The sequence below is a fragment of the Saimiri boliviensis genome, chromosome 14 (assembly GCF_048565385.1).
Source record: "Saimiri boliviensis isolate mSaiBol1 chromosome 14, mSaiBol1.pri, whole genome shotgun sequence".
NCBI classification, from domain to species: domain Eukaryota; kingdom Metazoa; phylum Chordata; class Mammalia; order Primates; family Cebidae; genus Saimiri; species Saimiri boliviensis.
The window spans coordinates 78,696,297-78,716,095 of record NC_133462.1 but is presented as its reverse complement, the minus strand read 5'-3'; the positions used below and the strand labels follow the sequence as shown (position 1 = coordinate 78,716,095).

At 42.1% G+C, this 19,799-nt stretch overlaps 1 protein-coding gene and 1 pseudogene across 1 annotated transcript in view; both read left to right on the top strand.

The window, feature by feature from the left end:
* The window catches only part of ABCB10 (ATP binding cassette subfamily B member 10), a 43,177-nt gene extending 25,075 nt beyond the window's left edge, over positions 1-18,102 (top strand). The window contains exons 7-13 of the mRNA XM_003940794.4: positions 2,479-2,574; positions 3,792-4,001; positions 6,842-6,921; positions 8,698-8,878; positions 13,201-13,244; positions 16,139-16,173; positions 16,635-18,102. Of these exons, the coding sequence (XP_003940843.2) occupies positions 2,479-2,574; positions 3,792-4,001; positions 6,842-6,921; positions 8,698-8,878; positions 13,201-13,244; positions 16,139-16,173; positions 16,635-16,866 (878 nt within the window). The 3' untranslated portion in view covers positions 16,867-18,102. The remainder of the gene's footprint in view (positions 1-2,478; positions 2,575-3,791; positions 4,002-6,841; positions 6,922-8,697; positions 8,879-13,200; positions 13,245-16,138; positions 16,174-16,634) is intronic.
* On the top strand, positions 399-547 carry LOC120362101 (U4 spliceosomal RNA; annotated as a pseudogene).
* Positions 18,103-19,799: the final 1,697 nt, after the last annotated feature.

Here is a 19,799-nt window from a genome sequence, read left to right as displayed (position 1 = left end):
GCTTATTCATCCCCCTTATGCAACCCCTGACAACCACTGATGGTTTTACTGTTTCCATGGTTATGCCTTTTCTAGAATGTCATATAGTTGTAATCATACAGTATGCAGCATTTGATTGGCTCTTTTCATACAAATATACATTTAAGATTCCTCCATGTCTTTTTATGGCTTGATAGCTCATTTATTTTTAGCAGCGAATAATATTCCATTGTCTGGATATACAACAGTTTATTCATTCACCTACTAAAGGACATCTTGGCTGTTTCTAAGTTTTGGAAATGATGAATAAAGCTGCTGTAAACATCCATGTGTAGGTTTTTGTGTAGATAGAAGTTTTCAGCTCATTTAGGTAAATACCAAGTAGTATAACTGCTTGATTGGATGGTAAGAATATGTTTAGCTTAGAACAGTGGCAGTATAATAGGCAATGAGATTTATCTGAGGCATGATTATTGCTAATTGAAAACCTTTCCCAGTACCCCTCTGTGATGACTTGCAATCTAGTCAGCATTAGCAAGTTTTTTCTTTTTTTTTTTTTTTTTTGAAAGGGAGTCTCATTCCGTTGCCCAGGCTGGAGTGCAGTGGCACCATCTCAGCTCACTGCAACCTTCACCTCCTGGGTTCAAGCAATTCTCGTGCCTCAGCCTCCCGAGTAACTGGGATTACAGGAGTCTGCCACCATGCCCAGCAATTTCTTTTTTTTTTTTTTTGAGATGGAGTCTTACTCTGTCACCTAGGCTGGAGTGCAGTGGTGCAATCTGGGCTCAATGTAACCTCCGCTTCCCAGGTTCAAGTGATTCTCCAGCCTCAGCTTCCTGAGTAGCTGGGACTATAGGCATATACCACCGCATCCAGCTAGTTTTTCTGTATTTTTTTTTTTTTTTGAGACGGAGTTTCACTCTTGTTGCCCAGGCTGGAGTGCAATGGCGCGATCCCGGCTCACCGCAACCTCCGCCTCTTGGGTTCAGGCAATTCTCCTGCCTCAGCCTCCTGAGTGGCTGGGATTATAGGCACACGCCACCATACCCAGCTAATTTTCAGTATTTTTAGTAAAGACGGGGTTTCACCATGTTGACCAGGATGGTCTCAATCTCTTGACCTTGTGATCCACCTGCCTCGGCCTCCCAAAGTGCTGGGATTACAGGCTTGAGCCACCGCGCCCGGCCTTTTCTGTATTTTTAGTAGAGATGGGGTTTCACCATGTTGGCCAGGCTCGTCTTGAACTGAACTCCTGACCTCAGGTGATGTGCCTGCCTCAGCCTCCCAAAGTGCTGGGATTACAGCCATGATTAGCCTAATATGTGTGTGTGTGTGTGTGTGTGTGTGTGTATTTAATAGTAGAGACAGGGTTTCACCATGTTGGCCAGGCTGGTCTTGAAATCCTGGCCTCAAGTGATCCTTCTACCTTGGCCTCCCAAAATGCTTGGGATTACATGTGTGAGCCATTGCATCTGTCCAGCATTGGCAATTTTTGACATCTCTGTGGAGACTGAATGAATTATTTTTTGTAGAAACAAGGTTCTCTCTGTGTTGCCCAGGCTGGTGTTGAACTTCTGGGCTCTAGCAATCCTTCTAGCTTGGCCTCCCAACGTGTTGAGATTACAGCCATGAACCACTGTGCCTGGCCTCATTGTTTTTTGTTTTTTGTTTTTTTTTACATAGCATTACGTTGTATTGGGTGTTATAAGTAATCTAGAGATTACTTAAAGTATATGGGAGAATGTGAGTAGTTCATCAAAGTTGTATTTACTGAGTGCCTGAGGTTAGGTATTATTTTGTGGATTTGTCTTTAAAATCAACTTGAAGTATTTTATATTTTTTAAAATTACGAGGTAGTGTTACATTTTATTTAAATTGCTATGCTTTTAACTAGGTAGACTTACTCTGCAGCATTATGATTTTAATCCAGTGGTTGATGAATATGACTGTGTTTTTTTAATCCTTGATCAAACATTAAATCCTTATTAGAAATCAGTGAAATTTGGCTGGGTGCAGTTGCTCATGCCTGTAATCTCACACTTTGGGAGGCTGAGGCAGGTGGCCCGCCTAAAGTCAGGAGTTCAAGAGCAGCCTGGCCACCATGGCGAAACCCCATCTCTACTAAAAATAAAAAAATTAGCCAGACATGGTGGCGTGTGCCTGTAATCCCAGCTACTCAGGAGGCTGAGGCAGGAGAATCACTTAAACCAGGGAGGTGGAGATTGCAGTGAGCCGAGATCATGCTACTGCACTGCCTGGGTGACAGTGAGACTCTATCTCAATAAAAAGAAAGAACGAAATCAATGAAACTGGAGGAGGAAGCCAAAGGAAAACTAGGAGGCAAGGGAATTCTTAATATCAGTTTCCAGGAAGTTGCCTCAGGTTATTTTTTGAAAGTGTTAATAACAGATTCTATATTAAAAGCAATCATTGTCACTACTCTCAGAAGAGAAATGGCCAGTGATGGAAATGTGTGTGGATTCTGTTTCTCATCCTCAGGTCTGAGCTCTTTCTACTCGGAGCTGATGAAAGGACTGGGCGCTGGGGGGCGCCTCTGGGAGCTCCTGGAGAGAGAGCCCAAACTGCCTTTTAACGGTGGGTCTGAAAATCTTTCTTTGCTAGGATTAAACAGATGTGGCTTTGAACAATGAGATGAGCTCTTCCCTGCCTGTGAGGGAGTGAGGGATGAGCCACATAAGGATGTGGCTCCTGCTGCATGGCAGGCTGGGCAGGGGTGGTCAGGTTTTCTAAGAGAGCAGGTGGGACAGCTGCTGGGGCACTGTTGTGGGCCAGGATGCCTCTGGATGCATGGGCTGATCACATAGTGTGCTGCCCACTGTTCCCCTCCCTGCACCTGGGCAGGATGGAAGCCACTGTGGCCCCGGGCTGTGACTAGGAAGGGTCTACCAGCTAGTCTACCAAATTGATCCTCCCTAGTGATTCTGACATCTCTGTGGTGGAAAGAAGGGAGGACGAATCAGACATATGGAAGTTTTAAGTATCTAAGTTTCTTGGCATTTTGGGGTGGGGTAGGGGAGGCTGGTACTCATTGGCTGGAGCCATCTCCTTCCTTATCAATGACTTTCCTGGAGCTGTAGGGCCTAGACCCACTAGCCAGGGCTCAGGAGAAGTGGCTATGAGTAGTAACCACTCCCAACTGCTTATTGACTCCTAGGACATTGTTGGGTAGCCCCAGGTCCCTAAGTGAAAGCCCAATATTCTCCAGATGTGTTAGGCCTGGGAAATAGGCCCAACTGAGAGAGGTTGAGTGGTGTATCCCAAATCAGAGAAGGTGAATGCCAGGGCAGAACAGACCTCTGACCCCATCCAGTTCTGTGGCTGTTTTGCAGTCCTTCCCCATTCATCATAACTCTTTCAAAATATTTATTCCTGGTAGGCAAGATAAACTCTGGAGCTACACACAGGCAGTGTCACAGGGAGAAGGCTATTGGCTTTGAAACCAGACTGCCCCAAGGGTGGATCTTAACTCCACTACTTGTTAGCTTAAGCAGGTTGTTGTCTGTGGTCTTCAGTTTCCTCATCAGCAAAATTGGAATCATAATTTCTACCTCTCAGGGTTGTAAGGATCAAATAAGACCGTCTATGTATAGTACCTTGGACATAGTAGGTGTGGAGTTGGCACACAGTAAGCATCTAGCCTTGGTCTGCTTCTGACTTACCCTTTAAGAGCTCATATGCCAGGGTTAGCTGTGGTGGAGTCACCATCCGTAGACAGGTAAGTAGGAGAACCGAGTTCAGCTATGAGTTTAATTTTTTGCTTTGAGTAATTAATATTCCGTTTTATGTTTCAGAGGGGATCATCTTAAATGAAAAAAGCTTCCGGGGTGCTTTGGAGTTTAAGAACGTGCATTTTACCTATCCGGCTCGCCCAGACATGCCCATATTTCAGGATTTCAGCCTTTCCATTCCATCAGGATCTGTCACGGCACTGGTTGGCCCAAGTGGTTCTGGCAAATCAACAGTGCTTTCGCTCCTGCTGAGGTTGTACGACCCTGTTTCTGGTAAGTGGTTCACTACACGGTAGCACCGGGGGACTCTCCGGAGCTCTGCTCCCACTTTGTGTCCCTGGGAGATGCTCAAACCATGCAGATACCTTCTTTTGTGAGAGTTCTAAGTGCCAGTGAAAAGAAATCCCTCAAACAGAAGTTGTCATTTGCAGGGGCATGACAGCTCATACAGAGGCCTTTAGAGCATTTTGTATATGATGTGTCCTATCTCTTCAAGCCCAGAGTGACTTCCCCAATTCTACCTCCTCATATCCCATGTGGGTATCTCCTCTGGACATGCTCTCTACTGGGAGCAGGTGGATGAGGCTGTGCTCAGTGGCCAGGAGAAGGTGCCTGAGTGCTGCTGGACATCCCTACGCTCCAGGAGCACCCTGGAGAACCGCCATGTGCCAGCAGGCGTGCTGGGCGCAGGTGTGATGGGGAGCTCCTGGAGAACCTCTGCCTCTGCCTGTGACCCACTGAGTGGTTATTGTGCACACGGTTAACTTGGCAATCAGTGATTCACTTCTATGTGACTGTTCCGTTGAAACTATTTTGAGCTAGTAGGGATTTTCTTAATGGATGATTTTTCTCATTCTAGTTTTTGTTTTATTTTTAACTAGATTATAACATCTTTAAGAGCAAAGAACACATGATTTTACTTCTTATTTATTTTTTTTTTTTGAGACGGAGTTTCGCTCTTGTTACCCAGGCTGGAGTGCAATGGCGCGATCTCGGCTCACCGCAACCTCCGCCTCCTGGGTTCAGGCAATTCTCCTGCCTCAGCCTCCTGAGTAGCTGGGATTACAGGCACGCGCCACCATGCCCAGCTAATTTTTTGTATTTTTAGTAGAGACGGGGTTTCACCATGTTGACCAGGATGGTCTCGATCTCTTGACCTCGTGATCTACCCGCCTCGGCCTCCCAAAGTGCTGGGATTACAGGCTTGAGCCACCGCGCCCGGCCGATTTTACTTCTTTATATCTTCCCTGGAGTAGACAACAGTGTCAGCAAGCAAACGACTCTTAGTAAAAATCAAATCATGAATTTAAAAAGAATATTTTGACCAGATGTGGAGCCCCACACATGTAATTCAAACACTTTGGGAGGCTGAGGTGGGAGGATCACTTGAGGCCACAAGTTGGAGACCAGCTTGGGTAACATAGTGAGACCCTGTCTCTATTTTTAAAAAATTAATAATTTTTAAAACGAAAAGAATGTTTTGTGTCTTTGTGTTTATGCTTTTTGGTTAAAACAGTGAGAGCTGGTTACATGTCAGATAAATGGACTTGCAAATCCTAACCCACAGAATCACCACCTATGTTAAAATGGGGCTCACTACACTGTTTGCCTCTGGACTCATCATTGATTTGCTATACAATTCGGAGTTTAAAAACATCCTAGTTAGCTGGGCACAGTAGCTTATGCCTGTAATCCCAGTTCTAGGGAGGCAGAGGTGGGAGGATAGCTTGAGCCCAGGCATTTGAGACCTGCCTGGGCAATATAGTGAGACCTCATTCTCCACAAAAAGACAAAAAACAATCCTAGTTAGGTTGCTGTAAATCAAGTAAAAATACTGACTCTCTAGTTTCTTCATCACAATGAATAAGTCCAGGACAAAGCAAACTGCAATTAAATGTTTGCCATGTGTAGTCTACAGAGTGCTTTGTGCTTTTTAGTCAAAGATCTCAAGTTTTTGCCAGGTTATGAAAGTTTCTGGCTGGCTTCTATAATTCCACAACAGTAATCAAGAAGAAAGGGCATTTTTTATGCTGTCACTGTTATCATTATCACCAAGTATTGTTGATCACCCTCAATGTGTAGAATTCTGTTAGTGAAAGTCATAGAGATGGCATCTGATTATTTAAAAGCTCTGCCATAGTATCGACCAGATTCTTAGTTGCAGACAACAGATTCCTCACCATCTAAGCTTCTACAGAAAGGGATATTTAAAGGAGTAATAAAAGAACTCAAAAATCACTGGCAGGGATGACAAAATAGATTCTAGATTGGACTTCCAGGACAATTCCCAGAATTCTTTTTTTTTTTTTTGAGACGCAGTTTTGCTCTTGTTACCCAGGCTGGAGTGCAATGGCATGATCTCAGCTCACCACAACCTCCGCCTCCTGGGCTCAGGCAATTCTCCTGCCTCAGCCTCCTGAGTAGCTGGGATTACAGGCATGCACCACCACGCCCAGCTAGTTTTTTTGTATTTTTAGTAGAGACGGGGTTTCACCATGTTGACCAGGATGGTCTCAATCTCTCGACCTCATGATCCACCCGCCTCGGCCTCCCAAAGTGCTGGGATTACAGGCTTGAGCCACTGCGCCCGGCCTAATTTCCAGAATTCTATCCTAGAACCAGGCCTTGAAGGAAACTACTGACACTGGCATGGTCAGCTGGAAATTTAGGCAGTTGCCGTCATGAATGCCAGCTTCAGAACTGTGCCACGTCTGCTAATATTCGTGCCAGCAAGTGGATACCTCATGGCTTGCTCCTCCCTTCTGAATCAAAGCTTTGCACAAGGGCATCTTATCGGTGGAATCCTAAGTCACTCTATGGAGTTTTGGGGAACTCCCTACAACCTCTGGGGTGCAGGAAGGCAAGCTGGACAGATGAACTAGGTGAGATAGTCATCCAGCCACTATTGGGAGACAATAACTTGGGCAATCCAGAAACTCCCTTTTAACTCTGAAATTTCATGAAATATGTTGGTTTTAGAGTCCATTTGGAGATTTTCAGTACATTTTTTATCTTTGAAAAATAAGAGTCTGGAATTTTCCCTCTGGATCCTTTCAAGGTATTGGTCATCAGCCTCATCACACTCAGTGACTCTTTCCTTTCCTCTCCACAAGGAACTATCAGTCTTGATGGCCATGACATCCGTCAGCTAAACCCAGTGTGGCTGAGATCCAAGATTGGTACAGTGAGTCAGGTAAGAAGAGAGGCTTCCATTTCTATTTCACTTTCTTTTAAAATTACTTTTGTCACTGGGCACGGTGGCTCATACCTGTAATTCCAGCACTTTGGGAGGCAGAGGAGGGTGGATCACCTGAGGTCAGGAGTTCGGGACTAGCCTGGCCAACATGGTAAAACACCATCTCTACTAGAAATACAAAAATTAGCCAGATGTGGTGGTACACCTGTAATCCCAGCTACAGGAGAGGCTGAGGTGGGAGAATTGCTTGAACCTGGGAGGCGGAGGCTGCAGGCTGCAATGAGCCGAGATTGTGCCATTGTACTCCAGCCTAGACAATAGAGCAAGACCCCACCTCAATCAATCAATCAGTCAGTCAGTCAATCAATAAATAAAATTACTTTTGTCTTTTGCATTTTTTTGTCTCAAACTTCTCAAGTGAGAAGGAATGGAAGTCTTCTCGGTGTATTAAGTTCATCTCACATGGCAGGCTGTTAAGGTTTGCAAGTAGTGCTGTTCCCTGAAAACCCTATACAGTTGAGCAAGGTGAAGCCTTGACTTTTTATTGAAAGCTGGAGACTGCCGTTACTACATAGTCTAGAGGATGGGGAGGAAATGATAGAAGTTTTTATTGACTCTTTTTTAGCTTTTACTGATTCTTCCCCACTTCTGATTTTCATCACCAGCCATAGTCTACTATTCTGCTTAATGAGTTTCAGGGACAAGTGAGCAAAGACTATGGCAAGAGCCAGAGCCGCCCTTGCAAAGAAGTTGCAGATTTCAAAGCAGAGTGTTAATGTAATGTGGTCACTTTGATAAGGCCATTTTCAGAAGATCCTTTGGGGCAGGGAAATGTTGCCGCAACTGTTCTAATTTTTATTACCAGGCTGTGTACACAGCATACAAACCTAAGCCTCCCCCCATTTCTGAATCGCTCTTTTTTTTTCTTTTTTTAATTGCATTTTAGGTTTTGGGGTACATGTGAAGAACATGCAAGATAGTTGCATAGCTACACACATGGCAGTGTGATTTGCTGCCTTCCTCCCCTTCATCTATATCTGGCATTCCTCCCTATGCTATCTCTCCCCAACTCCCTAACCCCACTGTCCCTTCTCTATTTCCCCTCAACAGACCCCAGTGTGTAGTGCTCCCCTCCCTGTGTCCATGTGTTCTCATTTGAAACACTCTTTCTAGTTAGCTCACCTTCTCTGCACTCCACTTGGGTAAGAGCAGGTGGACAGTGATGGGTGCTCAGGAGTGTAGGGACATCAGTGGTGTATATTATTGGGGATGGAGAAAACAGCCTGGAAGTTTGCTTGCTTTTTAGGACCACTCCATAGGGTTCTGTCAAGAATTTTTTATTCCTGCCTGGTTTGCATGTATTTCCAAAAGTAATGGATAGAGATGGATTCCCCTCTTTGTCCGGAGTGGAAGCCAGGCAGCTGGAAAGTGCAATTGGACTTAAGGTCTCCCAGTGCCTCCTGATTCCTACGATAGGGGACTGACATTTATGAAGTTCCTACCGTGTGCCAGGTGGCTTGTGGGCACCTGCCGTGAGGTCTCATTGCCTGCAGCATGGTGAGAACTACAGGTGATAAAATCAATCCTGTGTATGACAAAACATAAATTTTAAAAAAGACTGCTAGGTGAATTTATGGAGAATGAGGAAGAAACCAAGAAAATAGTCTGTATTCTTGGATAGCACTTTAATAGTTTCTTGGATGTAACTGAATTTACTAGACACATTAGAAGTCTGTTTTGAAATTTGTGATATGTTTTATTTCCAATTTATAGGAACCCATTTTGTTTTCTTGCTCTATCGCTGAGAACATTGCTTATGGTGCTGACAACCCTTCCTCTGTGACCGATGAGCAAGTCCAGAGAGTGGCTGAAGTGGCCAATGCAGTGGCCTTCATCCGGAACTTCCCCCAAGGGTTCAACACTGTGGTTGGAGAAAAGGGTGTTCTCCTTTCAGGTGCATTTTTTTTTTTAACTGCTTTTAGCAAAAACTCTATATTCAAAGAACTTTTTACACATTTCCATGTTGCAGTATTATTTTCTAATTAGGCTTTCATCTTTGGAGTTTTTGAAATTAGCCTTACTACTTGCTAAAATCTCTTATATGTAGAAAACCACCCAGTATTTTTTTTTTCACTTTCTACCTCAAATGTGTTCCAAAAATTGATAGTAGTACTCAAGTTGCAGCAAGCTTTTTTTCATTTGAAAAAAAAAAAAAGAAAAGTGTGCTTTGCAAACTGAGACCCTCAAAAATTAAAGAAAATAAGGTAAGTGGCAGGATGATTTGCCCAGGGAGTCAGGGAATGTGCATCAGGAACGAAGCTGAAATTGAAAGAGTTCTTCACTCCCTACATACTAGCCCAGGGGTTGGCAAACTTTTCTGTAAAGAGCCAGAGAGTAAATACTGTGAGTTTTATGGGTCACATATGATCACTGTCACATATTTTTCTTTGCGTATCTTTTTAAAACAACTCTAAAAATATAAAACACATTCTTAGCTTGAGGGCCGTGTAAAAACAAGTCATGATTCAGGTCTGGCCTGTAAGCCATAATTTGCTGAATGGACTCACAGCTGTGAGGCAAAGTGAGTGGTTTCCTGTGATGTCAGACCACACGCATCATCCTGGATCACATCATGGGTACTGTATTTTCACGAGGGAGAGAAGACTTCTTACATATTTCTTTAAAGTGCAGAAATGGAACCAATGAGTAGAATTAAAGAGAAATAAATTTTGAGATAAACACCTTTTTTTTTTTCTCAGTACAAATACTGAAATGTTTCCTTGCAAGGTAACAAGCTCCCAGCTGGGCCTGGTGGCTCACACCTGTAATCCCAGCACTCTGGGAGGCCAAGGCAGTTGGCTTGCTTGAGCTCAGTAGTTTGAGACTAGCCTGGGCAATATGGTGAGGCCCCCCCGCCCCACCAAAAGTACAAAAAAATAGCTAGACGTGGTGGTATGTGCCTATGGTCCCAGCTATTTGGGAGGCTGAGGTAGGAGGGCTGCTTAAGCCCAGCAGGGCAGAGGTTGCAGTGAGCTGAGATTACACCACTGCACTCCAGCCTTAGTGACAGAGTGAGTGAGGCCCTGCTTTAAAAAAAAAAAAAAATCTGAAACAGCTTATGTTGAACATAAAAAAATCCTTGCCTCTGCTTGAGCAGCGAGTGGGTGCCTCTTTGTTAGAGTGAAGGTTGGCAGATTGGACTAAAACAATAGTCTTTTCCAATGCTAAACTTTTCATTTGAAGTTAAACCACAGAAAATATAAGAGTTTTAAGCTTATTGTATAACATATACATATATATGCAGTAAATGAAAAGGTGTCTTTGATAGATTTGAGATGTTCCAGGAGTAGAATTCCTGACTGCTGTGTAAAAGTGAACTGCTACTCCATCTCTGAAACATATCTGAGAAATGGGGCAGAAAACCAGTTTAAACTGCTTGTGATGAAATTTTTGAAAATTGAAGTGTGAGGTTTGTCCCAAGAGCACATCACCTGCCTTGAAACAGATTCTGCATATCCTTCCCTCTAGTAGGATTCTCCAGCTCTGTTTCTTAGTAAAGTAACTGGAGGTTCCAGTCTGCTCTTGCTTTCTGGAAGACAGAACACCTAGTAATAGATTCCCAGCGTACTCATTGGCACCACAAATGACTCAGAGGGGACCATGCTATCAGCTGGCTGCTCTAAAGACCTACCTCAGGGTACTCAGACACCCCCACCAATCAGAGGCTCAGAAGGAGAGGGTTTTCCTCACTGCCCTTCTTGTGTGCACTGGTTTCCTGTTTGAGAGCAGCATTTAGCAGCACCACACACCTCAGCTGTAGAAGATGAACCTCTCTTATATGAAATGAAAGGATGTCCAGCAACTACTGTTGATAAGTATGTTCAGCCAATAAAATCAACCAAAAAGGAATATTTTTTTATCCCCCAAAATGGAATTGGGTTTTATAAACAATGTAAGTTGGGAGGAGTGAGCATTCTGAGACTTTCCAGGTGTGACTTAGGAGTAGCGTCCCTGGAGGAAAGGAGGGAGGATGGGGTAAGACAAAGATAGGGAGGGAATCAACACAGATTTCCTGCTGACTCCACTCCATCCACCTTCCCTCCAGTCTGTTTCTTCACTTTTAGTAGAATTTGAGCTTTAAAAGACGGGGAGGATTAGAGTGCTTACTGTAACTTTCAGTGTCATACACACGTTACTATTCATTCTTCTAAGAGGAGGGAAAAAGGGACACCATAAAGAATAAGTGCTATGTTAGCTGGGCATGGTGGCACATGTTGTAGTCCCAGGTACTGGGGAGGCTTAGGTGGGAGAATCACTTGAGCCCAGGAGTGAGAGAGCTTGCAGTGAGCCATGATTGCACTGCACTACTGCACTCCATCCTGGAAGACAGAGAGCAAGACTCTGTCTCAAAAGAAAAGAAAAAAAAATCACTCTAATGTGGCAAAATTAGAATTCTCAGCCTCAGCACCACTGATGTCCTTTGCTCCCAGACATTTCAAGGGTTCTTTGGAAACCTCCAAATATCTTGAGTCTCTGGTTTCCTTGCTACACTGGATATTCTGTTAGGGAGGAAGTATGTGGAGTGATGAACAGCATAGCTCTTTATATGCTTTTAAGTGCATACCCCTTGCATTGTGTAGGTTCAGATCTCAGTTCCACTGCTTACCAACTATGAGATCTTGGACATGTTACTTTATATTTCAGTTTATCATCTGTAAAATGGGAATAATTATAGGGTCTGTCTCATAGGATTTTTAAAAAGATTAGCCAGGCACAGTGGCTCACACCTGTAATCTCAGGCCTTTGGGAGACCAAGGCAGGAGGATCTCCTGACTCCAGGAGTTTGACACCAGCCTGGGCAACACAGCAAGACCATCTCTACAAAAAGTTTTAAAAATTAGCCAGGTGTGATGGTGTGTGCCTGTGGTCCCAGCTACTCAGGAGGCTGAGGTGGGAGGATCACTTGAGCCCAGGAGGTTGAAGCTGCAATGAGCTGTGTTCATGCCACTGCACTCCATTTGGGTGAGAGAACAAGACCTTGTTTGAAATTATTTAAAATAAAAACATTAAATGAGATAATACATGCAATGCAAATAGAAGATGCGTGGTATTGGATGGGCACTGTGGCTCCCGCCTATAATCCCAGCACTTTAGGAGGCCAAGGTAGGTGGATTGCTTGAGCCCAGGAGCTTGAAAGCAGCCTGGGAAACATAGTAAAAACCCACCTCTACCAAAAATTAGCCAGGTGTGGTGGTGCACACGTATAGTCCCAGCTACTTGGGAGGCTGAAGTCAAAGGATTACTTGAGCCCAGGAGATTGAGGCTGCAATGAGTCATGATCGTGCCACTGCACTCCAGCATGGGTGACAGAGCGAGACCCTGTCTCAAAAATAAAAAGAAAGAGGCCAAGCATGGTGGCTCATGCCTGTAATCCCAGCACTTTGAGAGGCTGAGGCAGGTGGATCACGAGGTCAGGAGTTCGAGACCAGCCTGACCAATATGGAGAAACCCTGTCTCTACTAAAAAAGAAAAATACAAAATTAGCCAGGTGTGGTGCCGGGTGCCTGTAATCCAGCTAACTCAGGAGGCTGAGGCAGGAGAATCGCTTGAACCCAGGAGGCAGAGGTTGCAGTGAGCTGAGATCGTGCCACTGCACTCTAGCCTGGGTGACAGAGTGAGACTCCCATCTCCAAACAAACAGACAAAAAATAGAAAGAAAGAAAATCAAATACCTGGTATATAGGAAGTCCTCAATAAATGTTAGCTATATGGCCGGGCGCGGTGGCTCACGCCTGTAATCCCAGCACTTTGGGAGGCCGAGGCGGGTGGATCACGAGGTCAAAAGATCGAGACCATCCTGGTCAACATGGTGAAACCCCGTCTCTACTAAAAATACAAAAAAAAAAAAAATTAGCTGGGCATGGTGGCGCATGCCTGTAATCCCAGCTACTCAGGAGGCTGAAGCAGGAGAATTGCCTGAACCCGGGAGGCGGAGGTTGCGGTGAGCCGAGATCGCGCCATTGCACTCCAGCCTGGGTAACAAGAGCAAAACTCCGTCTCAAAAAAATAAATAAATAAAAATAAAAAAATAAATGTTAGCTATAATTATTAATTTTGGGATTGATAGACAATATATTTTAAAATAGGTTTCTAGTCTATCTCAGCTATGACTGACTGGAAGAAGTTTGCCTTCAAATTGCCATGTGACTTATCATAAAAGCCTATTACTAAGAATTTTTGTTAAGGCTCTCTTTTTTTAAATATTGTCTTTGTCAGGTGGGCAGAAACAGCGGATTGCAATTGCCCGTGCTCTGCTTAAGGTAAGTCTGAAGCTACTTGGCTGTTTTTTAAATTAGGGATTATTTTTATTAGGAACTTTGTAGTTTGTAATTTACTATTTGTCTTCTTCCATTTCTTGTTTTTTGTTTGTTTGTTTCCCGAATGGGGAGGGTGACAGTTCTGGTGAAAGGTAAGTTAGTGCATATTGTCCAGATTTAACAAGTATTTCTCAGGTATCATGAGCCCAGTACTGTGCTAAAGATGTTTGAGGTAGAGGAATTTAACACATAGCCCCTCTATCAAGAAGCATACAGTCTAGCCAGTGAAACAGTGATTATTAATGCAAAATATAAAACAGCACAAGTATGCATATTTGTACAATCTGTAATCAGCTGCTAAAGTGAATAGTACAGACTTGAAGTACTTAGACAAGACTCCTAAAAGGAGAGGGAAGAGCCATTGTAGTTGAAAGGCAGGTGTTCTATTTTTAAGGAAGTGATAGTCTTCCCATTGTTACACAACTATTCTCCTGAGGTGTATAGGTGATTTTTACTGAAGCATAATTTACATACATAAAATTCACTTAAGTATACTTTCCAGTGACGTTTAGTAAATTTGCAAAGTTGGTTGTACACAAAGTCCAGTTTCAGAACATCTCTATCACCCTAAAAAGATCTCTCGTGCCCACTTGGAGTCTTTTCTTGTTTTCCAGCCCCAGGATGCCATGAATCTACTTTGTCTGTTTAGATTTGCTTTTCTAAGGACATTTAAGATAAGTGGAGTCCATCAGTATATGGTTTTTGGCATCTAGCTTCTTTCACTTAGTACAGGTGGAGTGTTTTTGAGATTTCTCCAATTTGTAGCTTGTATCAGTACTTTATTCCCTTCTACTGTTGAGTAGTATGGATGGATCCCGATTTGTTGATCTCTTCACGAGTTGATGAATGCTTGGGTCATTTCCAGTTTGGGGCTATTGTGAATAATATATGAATGAATAGTGGCTACCTTTTTATGAGGATGTATGTTTTCATTTGCAAAGCTAGAATTTAATGTTTTACCTACATCATATTAGTCTTTTTTTTTTTTTTTTTGGTCTTATGTGTTTTAATTTAATTTAATTTTGAGACAGAATCTCACTCTGTCTCCCAGGCTGGAGTGCAGTGGTACAGTCTCAGCTCATTGCAATCTCCGCCTCCCAGGTTGCAAGAGATTCTGTGCCTCAGCCTCCCAAGTAGCTGGAATCACAGGTGCATGCCACCACACCCAGATGATTTTTATATTTGTAGTAGAGGTGGGGTTTCACCATGTTGGCCAAGCTGGTCTCCAACTCCTGACCTCAAGGGATCCACCTGCCTTGGCTTCCCAAAGTTATTTATTATTTCTAAATTAACTATAAACAGGGCCTTGAAAGTTATGAACTATTTCTTTTTAATATTATTAATTTTTGGCCGGGCGCGGTGGCTCAAGCCTGTAATCCCAGCACTTTGGGAGGCCAAGGCGGGTGGATCACAAGGCCGAGAGATCGAGACCAACCTGGTCAACACGGTGAAACCCCGTCTCTACTAAAAATACAAAAAATTAGCTGGGCATGGTGGCACGTGCCTATAATCCCAGCTACTCAGGAGGCTGAGGCAGGAGAATTGCCTGAACCCAGGAGGCGGAGGTTGCGGTGAGCCGAGATCGCGCCATTGCACTCCAGCCTGGGTAACAAGAGCAAAACTCTGTCTCAAAAAATATATATATATTATTAATTTTAAAATTTATGACAAGGTCTCATTCTGTCACCCAGGCTGGAGTGCAGCAGTGTGATCATGGCTCACTGTAGCCTTGACCTCCTGGGCTTCAGTGATTTTCCTGCCTCAGCCTCTTGGGTAGCTAGGACTGTAAGGGCATACCATACCAAACCCAGCTAATTAAAAAAAAAAATTTTTTTTTGTTAGAGATGGGGTCTTGCTATTTTGCCCAGGCTAATCTTGAACTCCTGGGCGCAAGCAGTCTTCACCCCTCAGCCTACCAGACTGCTGGGATTACAGGTGTGAGACACCACAGCCAGCCTTATTCATTGTATGTATGTATGTATATATATATTTTCTGAGATGGAGTCTTGCTCTGCTGCCCACATTGGAGTGCAGTGGTATAATCTCAGCTCACTGCAACCTCCACTTCCCAGGTTCAAGCTATTCTCCTACCTTAGCATTTGAGTAGCTGGGATTACAGACATGTGCCACTAGAGATAGGGTTTTGCCATGTTGATTAGGCTGGTCTTGAACTCCAGATCTCAGGTGATTCACCTGCCTTGGCCTCCCAAAGTGCTGGGATTACAGGCATGAGCCACCATCTGTCTGCCCACCTTACTCATTTTAGATTCCCACCTCCCTAACTAACCAGCAGGATAAAATTGCTCTGTTGATCGTTTAAAATAATCTCTAATCTTTCATTTATGTACTAGTGATTGTTGATCGTTTAAAACAGTCTCTAATTCTTTCATTTATGTACTTAAACCTGACACTTAGTAATTTATGTGTTTTTTTTTGTAACAACTTTGAGATATAATTCAAATACTACATAATTTGTCCATTTAAAGAATACAATTCATTGGTTTTTAGTGTATTCAGTGTTGTGCATCCATCACCACAATTTTAGAACACTTTCATCACTCCCACCAGGGACCCTCTAATCTTTAGCAGCCATGCAGCTCCCCTTCCTTATTTCTTACATTGAACCCAGCCCCAGGTATCCACTAATCTTTCTGCATTTCTATATTTCATACAAGTGAATTCATACAGTGTGTGATCCTTTGTGTCTGGCTTCTTTCACTTAGCATAAGTTTCCAAGGTTCATCCACATTGTAGCATGTGTCAGAATTTTACTCCTTTTTATTGCTCAGAGTTTGTGTTTTTCCAATAAAATTTTATCTTTTTTTTTCCTTCTTCAGAATCCCAAAATTCTTCTCCTAGATGAAGCAACCAGGTGAGGATATCTTAATAATTTATGTCATTGTATATAGTAAACCAAATTCTTTCTTCACCAAAATGTTTTAATTCTATACCTCAAAGTGGATGCAACTGAAAATGCTTCCCCCCCCCGCTCCCCCCCGCCCCCCGACTTTACTTTAAAGTGATGGAACCTGAATAAATAATGAGAGTTGAAAAGCAGTGAGCAGACTGAGTCATAATCGAAGGTTCTAGGTCCACTTCAGACATGGTTGCCATCAATCCTAATCATTCTGTAAGCTGCAACTTTACAGAATGCCTTTCTCCTTATATCACAGTATAGTTTTCTGGAGATCAAGGAGTCCCAAACAGCTGAAATTTTGATCTTAGTAAAAACTCATTGCTCAGGAAGGGCCACTGTGTATCAGGAAGCACATGAGCCTGGAGTATGGCTGGCACTGACGTCTTTGCTTTCTTATGTGTGTGTTCCTGTGTCAGTGCACTGGATGCTGAAAATGAGTACCTTGTTCAAGAAGCTCTAGATCGACTGATGGATGGAAGAACAGTGTTAATTATTGCCCATCGTCTCTCCACCATTAAGAATGCTAATATGGTTGCTGTTCTTGACCAAGGAAAAATTACTGAATATGGAAAACATGAAGAACTGCTTTCAAAACCGAATGGGATATACAGAAAACTAATGAACAAACAAAGTTTTATATCAGCATAAAGAAGCAATTATTGGTAAACAATATGAAAGACTTTAATACAAAATAGTGATGCAGGAAAAAAAACCCGAGAGACTATATGAAATATGTAAACTATGTATCAAGTTATTTGAAAAATACTTATTTTTTCCAAAGTATGTAAAATATTATTTGAAATGTACCTGTTCTCAAGATCTTTTTATTCAGAGTTTTAATAATTGCAAGTTTTTAAATGTCTATAGCACTGAAGTTATTTTCAGGTTTTGTATTTTCCTTTATTGTGAAATATTTTAATGAATATAGCATGGCACCTCATTTTCTTTTCCGTGCTGTTAAAGATTGAAGTTATTGTCAAATGACAACTTTTAAAAGGGAATTATAAATAAAAAGCCTGATTATTTTAGGCCAGTTTACCAATCACTGTGTAATTCTTTTGGTAGTATTCCACCTGCGTTGTCTAATTTTACTAAGTAAAGTAATGGAAAATGAAAATTTAACCCTTTATTTTATTCTGATAATCTCATGAAGCAAACCTGGTTAACTAGTTAAAGTCAGCTGGAAAGAAGGGAATATTTATGTTGCCCATCTCCTGTGTCTTCAAAGGTGTGAGAGTTGAGGAATATGTGTTCCTATGGGAACTATGTTTGAGTATGTGCAGTTTTCAACATTTTGGCACATGAAAGCCTGACATGTTTTTAAAAGGGTAGAAGCTGCATCTTTTAAACAGAAAAACCTGTTTTTTTTAATTCACATGTTTGTATGAGTACTTTTGGGAAGCAAGGCATTAACTGTTAGGTATTAAGAATGAATGAATTTTGCATTTAAGTTGTTTGAAGGCATGTATTTTGAAAAACATCTGTTACAAATTTATAATTCCAAGATAAATTGAATCTTAGTTTTTTATAATACTTTTAGAATTTCATTAATAAGGCTAAAATCTGGCCGGGCGCGGTGGCTCAAGCCTGTAATCCCAGCACTTTGGGAGGCCGAGGCGGGTGGATCATGAGGTCGAGAGATCGAGACCATCCTGGTCAACATGGTGAAACCCCATCTCTACTAAAAATACAAAAAATCAGCTGGGCATAGTGGCTCATGCCTGTAATCCCAGCTACTCAGGAGGCTGAGGCAGGAGAATTGCCTGAACCCAGGAGGTGGAGGTTGCGGTGAGCCGAGATCGCGCCATTGCACTCCAGCCTGGGTAACGAGCGAAACTCTGTCTCAAAAAAAAAAAAAAAAAAAAAAAGGCTAAAATCTGAGGACTATAACTAACATTTAGCCTTAAGACATTTAAGTTTGGAAGTTCTTACTATTTAACAGAATAACAAAAAACCTTCAGAATGTATCACCCTCCTGAAAAGAAGACATTAATAAGCCCTTTTATTTATGGTTATAATTTTATTTAGTCTCAAAATTCCTAAAGCAACGCTGACAACCATTGAATTTGCTATATTTTGTTATCAGTGCTATTATTTGCTGTTGCCTTTAGAAAAAGTGCTTTTTCTCCACTGATGAGGCTAGACTCCAAGAAGTAATTATGTCAGTGTAAATAAAATGGAAGTATTTCCATGAACTAAGCATTTATTAGTTCCCTGATTAGACTGGAAGACGAAACCACTATTTCATGAAAAACATGGAATATTATATTTCATTCTTCATAATTTATTAATGAATAAAATTGATATGAATGAATGTAGTGTTCTTTGAATTAGTAAATAGTATGCCATACCTGTGACAATCATTTTAACAAGTTCTACTTGTGTTCTTTATAAACCGTGATTTTTAGAAAGCAAAAAAAACATAATTACAAGGTTGAATCTGAGAAAAATAATCCTTGTACCATAGAAGTATTTACAAAATTGCATTTCATTGTTATGTTTTATTTTCTGATACATGATGTTCAATTATATCTTTAGGTAATATTTTATATCATAGATTAAAATTTATAGTGAACTTTATCTGTCTGTCACTTTTTTTAATGACCTAGGAAGCAAAGCAGCAGTCTGTCACTTCTTATAAAACTTCTTACTGCATTGCTGCTTACTAGAATTTGGCTGTGGAGATTCAGGAATAAAGAAAAGACTAACATTACACAAATAGAAACACATGGTGTAATTAAAAGTCCCATTGATTCCTCCTGATCAAAATTTGTTAATGTCATCACTTGTTTCCTATTTAAAAACATTCTGTTTAGCTGGGCACGGTGGCTCAAGCCTGTAATCCCAGCACTTTGGGAGGCCGAGGCGGGTGGATCACGAGGTCAAGAGATCGAGACCATCCTGGTCAACATGGTGAAACCCCGTCTCTACTAAAAATACTAAAAATTAGCTGGGCATGGTGGCGTGTGCCTGTAATCCCAGCTACTCAGGAGGCTGAGGCAGGAGAATTGCCTGAACCCAGGAGGCAGAGGTTGCGGTGAGCCGAGATCGCACCATTGCACTCCAGCCTGGGCAACAAGAGCGAAAACTCCGTCTCAAAAAAATAAAAAATAAAAATAAAAATAAAAATAAAAACATTCTGTTTAGTTGTTTCAGTGCAGTAAATAAGTATCTTCTACCCCCAGCAGGGACAAGGAACTGTGCTGTGGAGTTGATGATAGATGAGTAAGGCACAGTTTCTGCCCTCAAAGGACTCTAGTTTTGAAGGAGCTGTAAGGCAGGGAAAAATTAATAACAAGAATGCAGCTAAACATCATATAGAGGTGTATGTTCTGGTTATCACTGTTTTGTTTCCAGAGTGTTTGCATGTTACATTTGATACTTCTACAAGCCTGTAATTTAGACAAATATTTATCATCCCCATTTCAGAGAGGAGGAAATAAGCACAGGCAAGTTGTGAATTAATTCAGCATTAATGACATACTCAATTTCAGGCAGGAAGTGGTGAAACAAGATATTAGTGAGATAGGCAGGGGCCAGCTCAAAAATCTTACCTTTTGTCCTATGTGCATGGAGAGCCT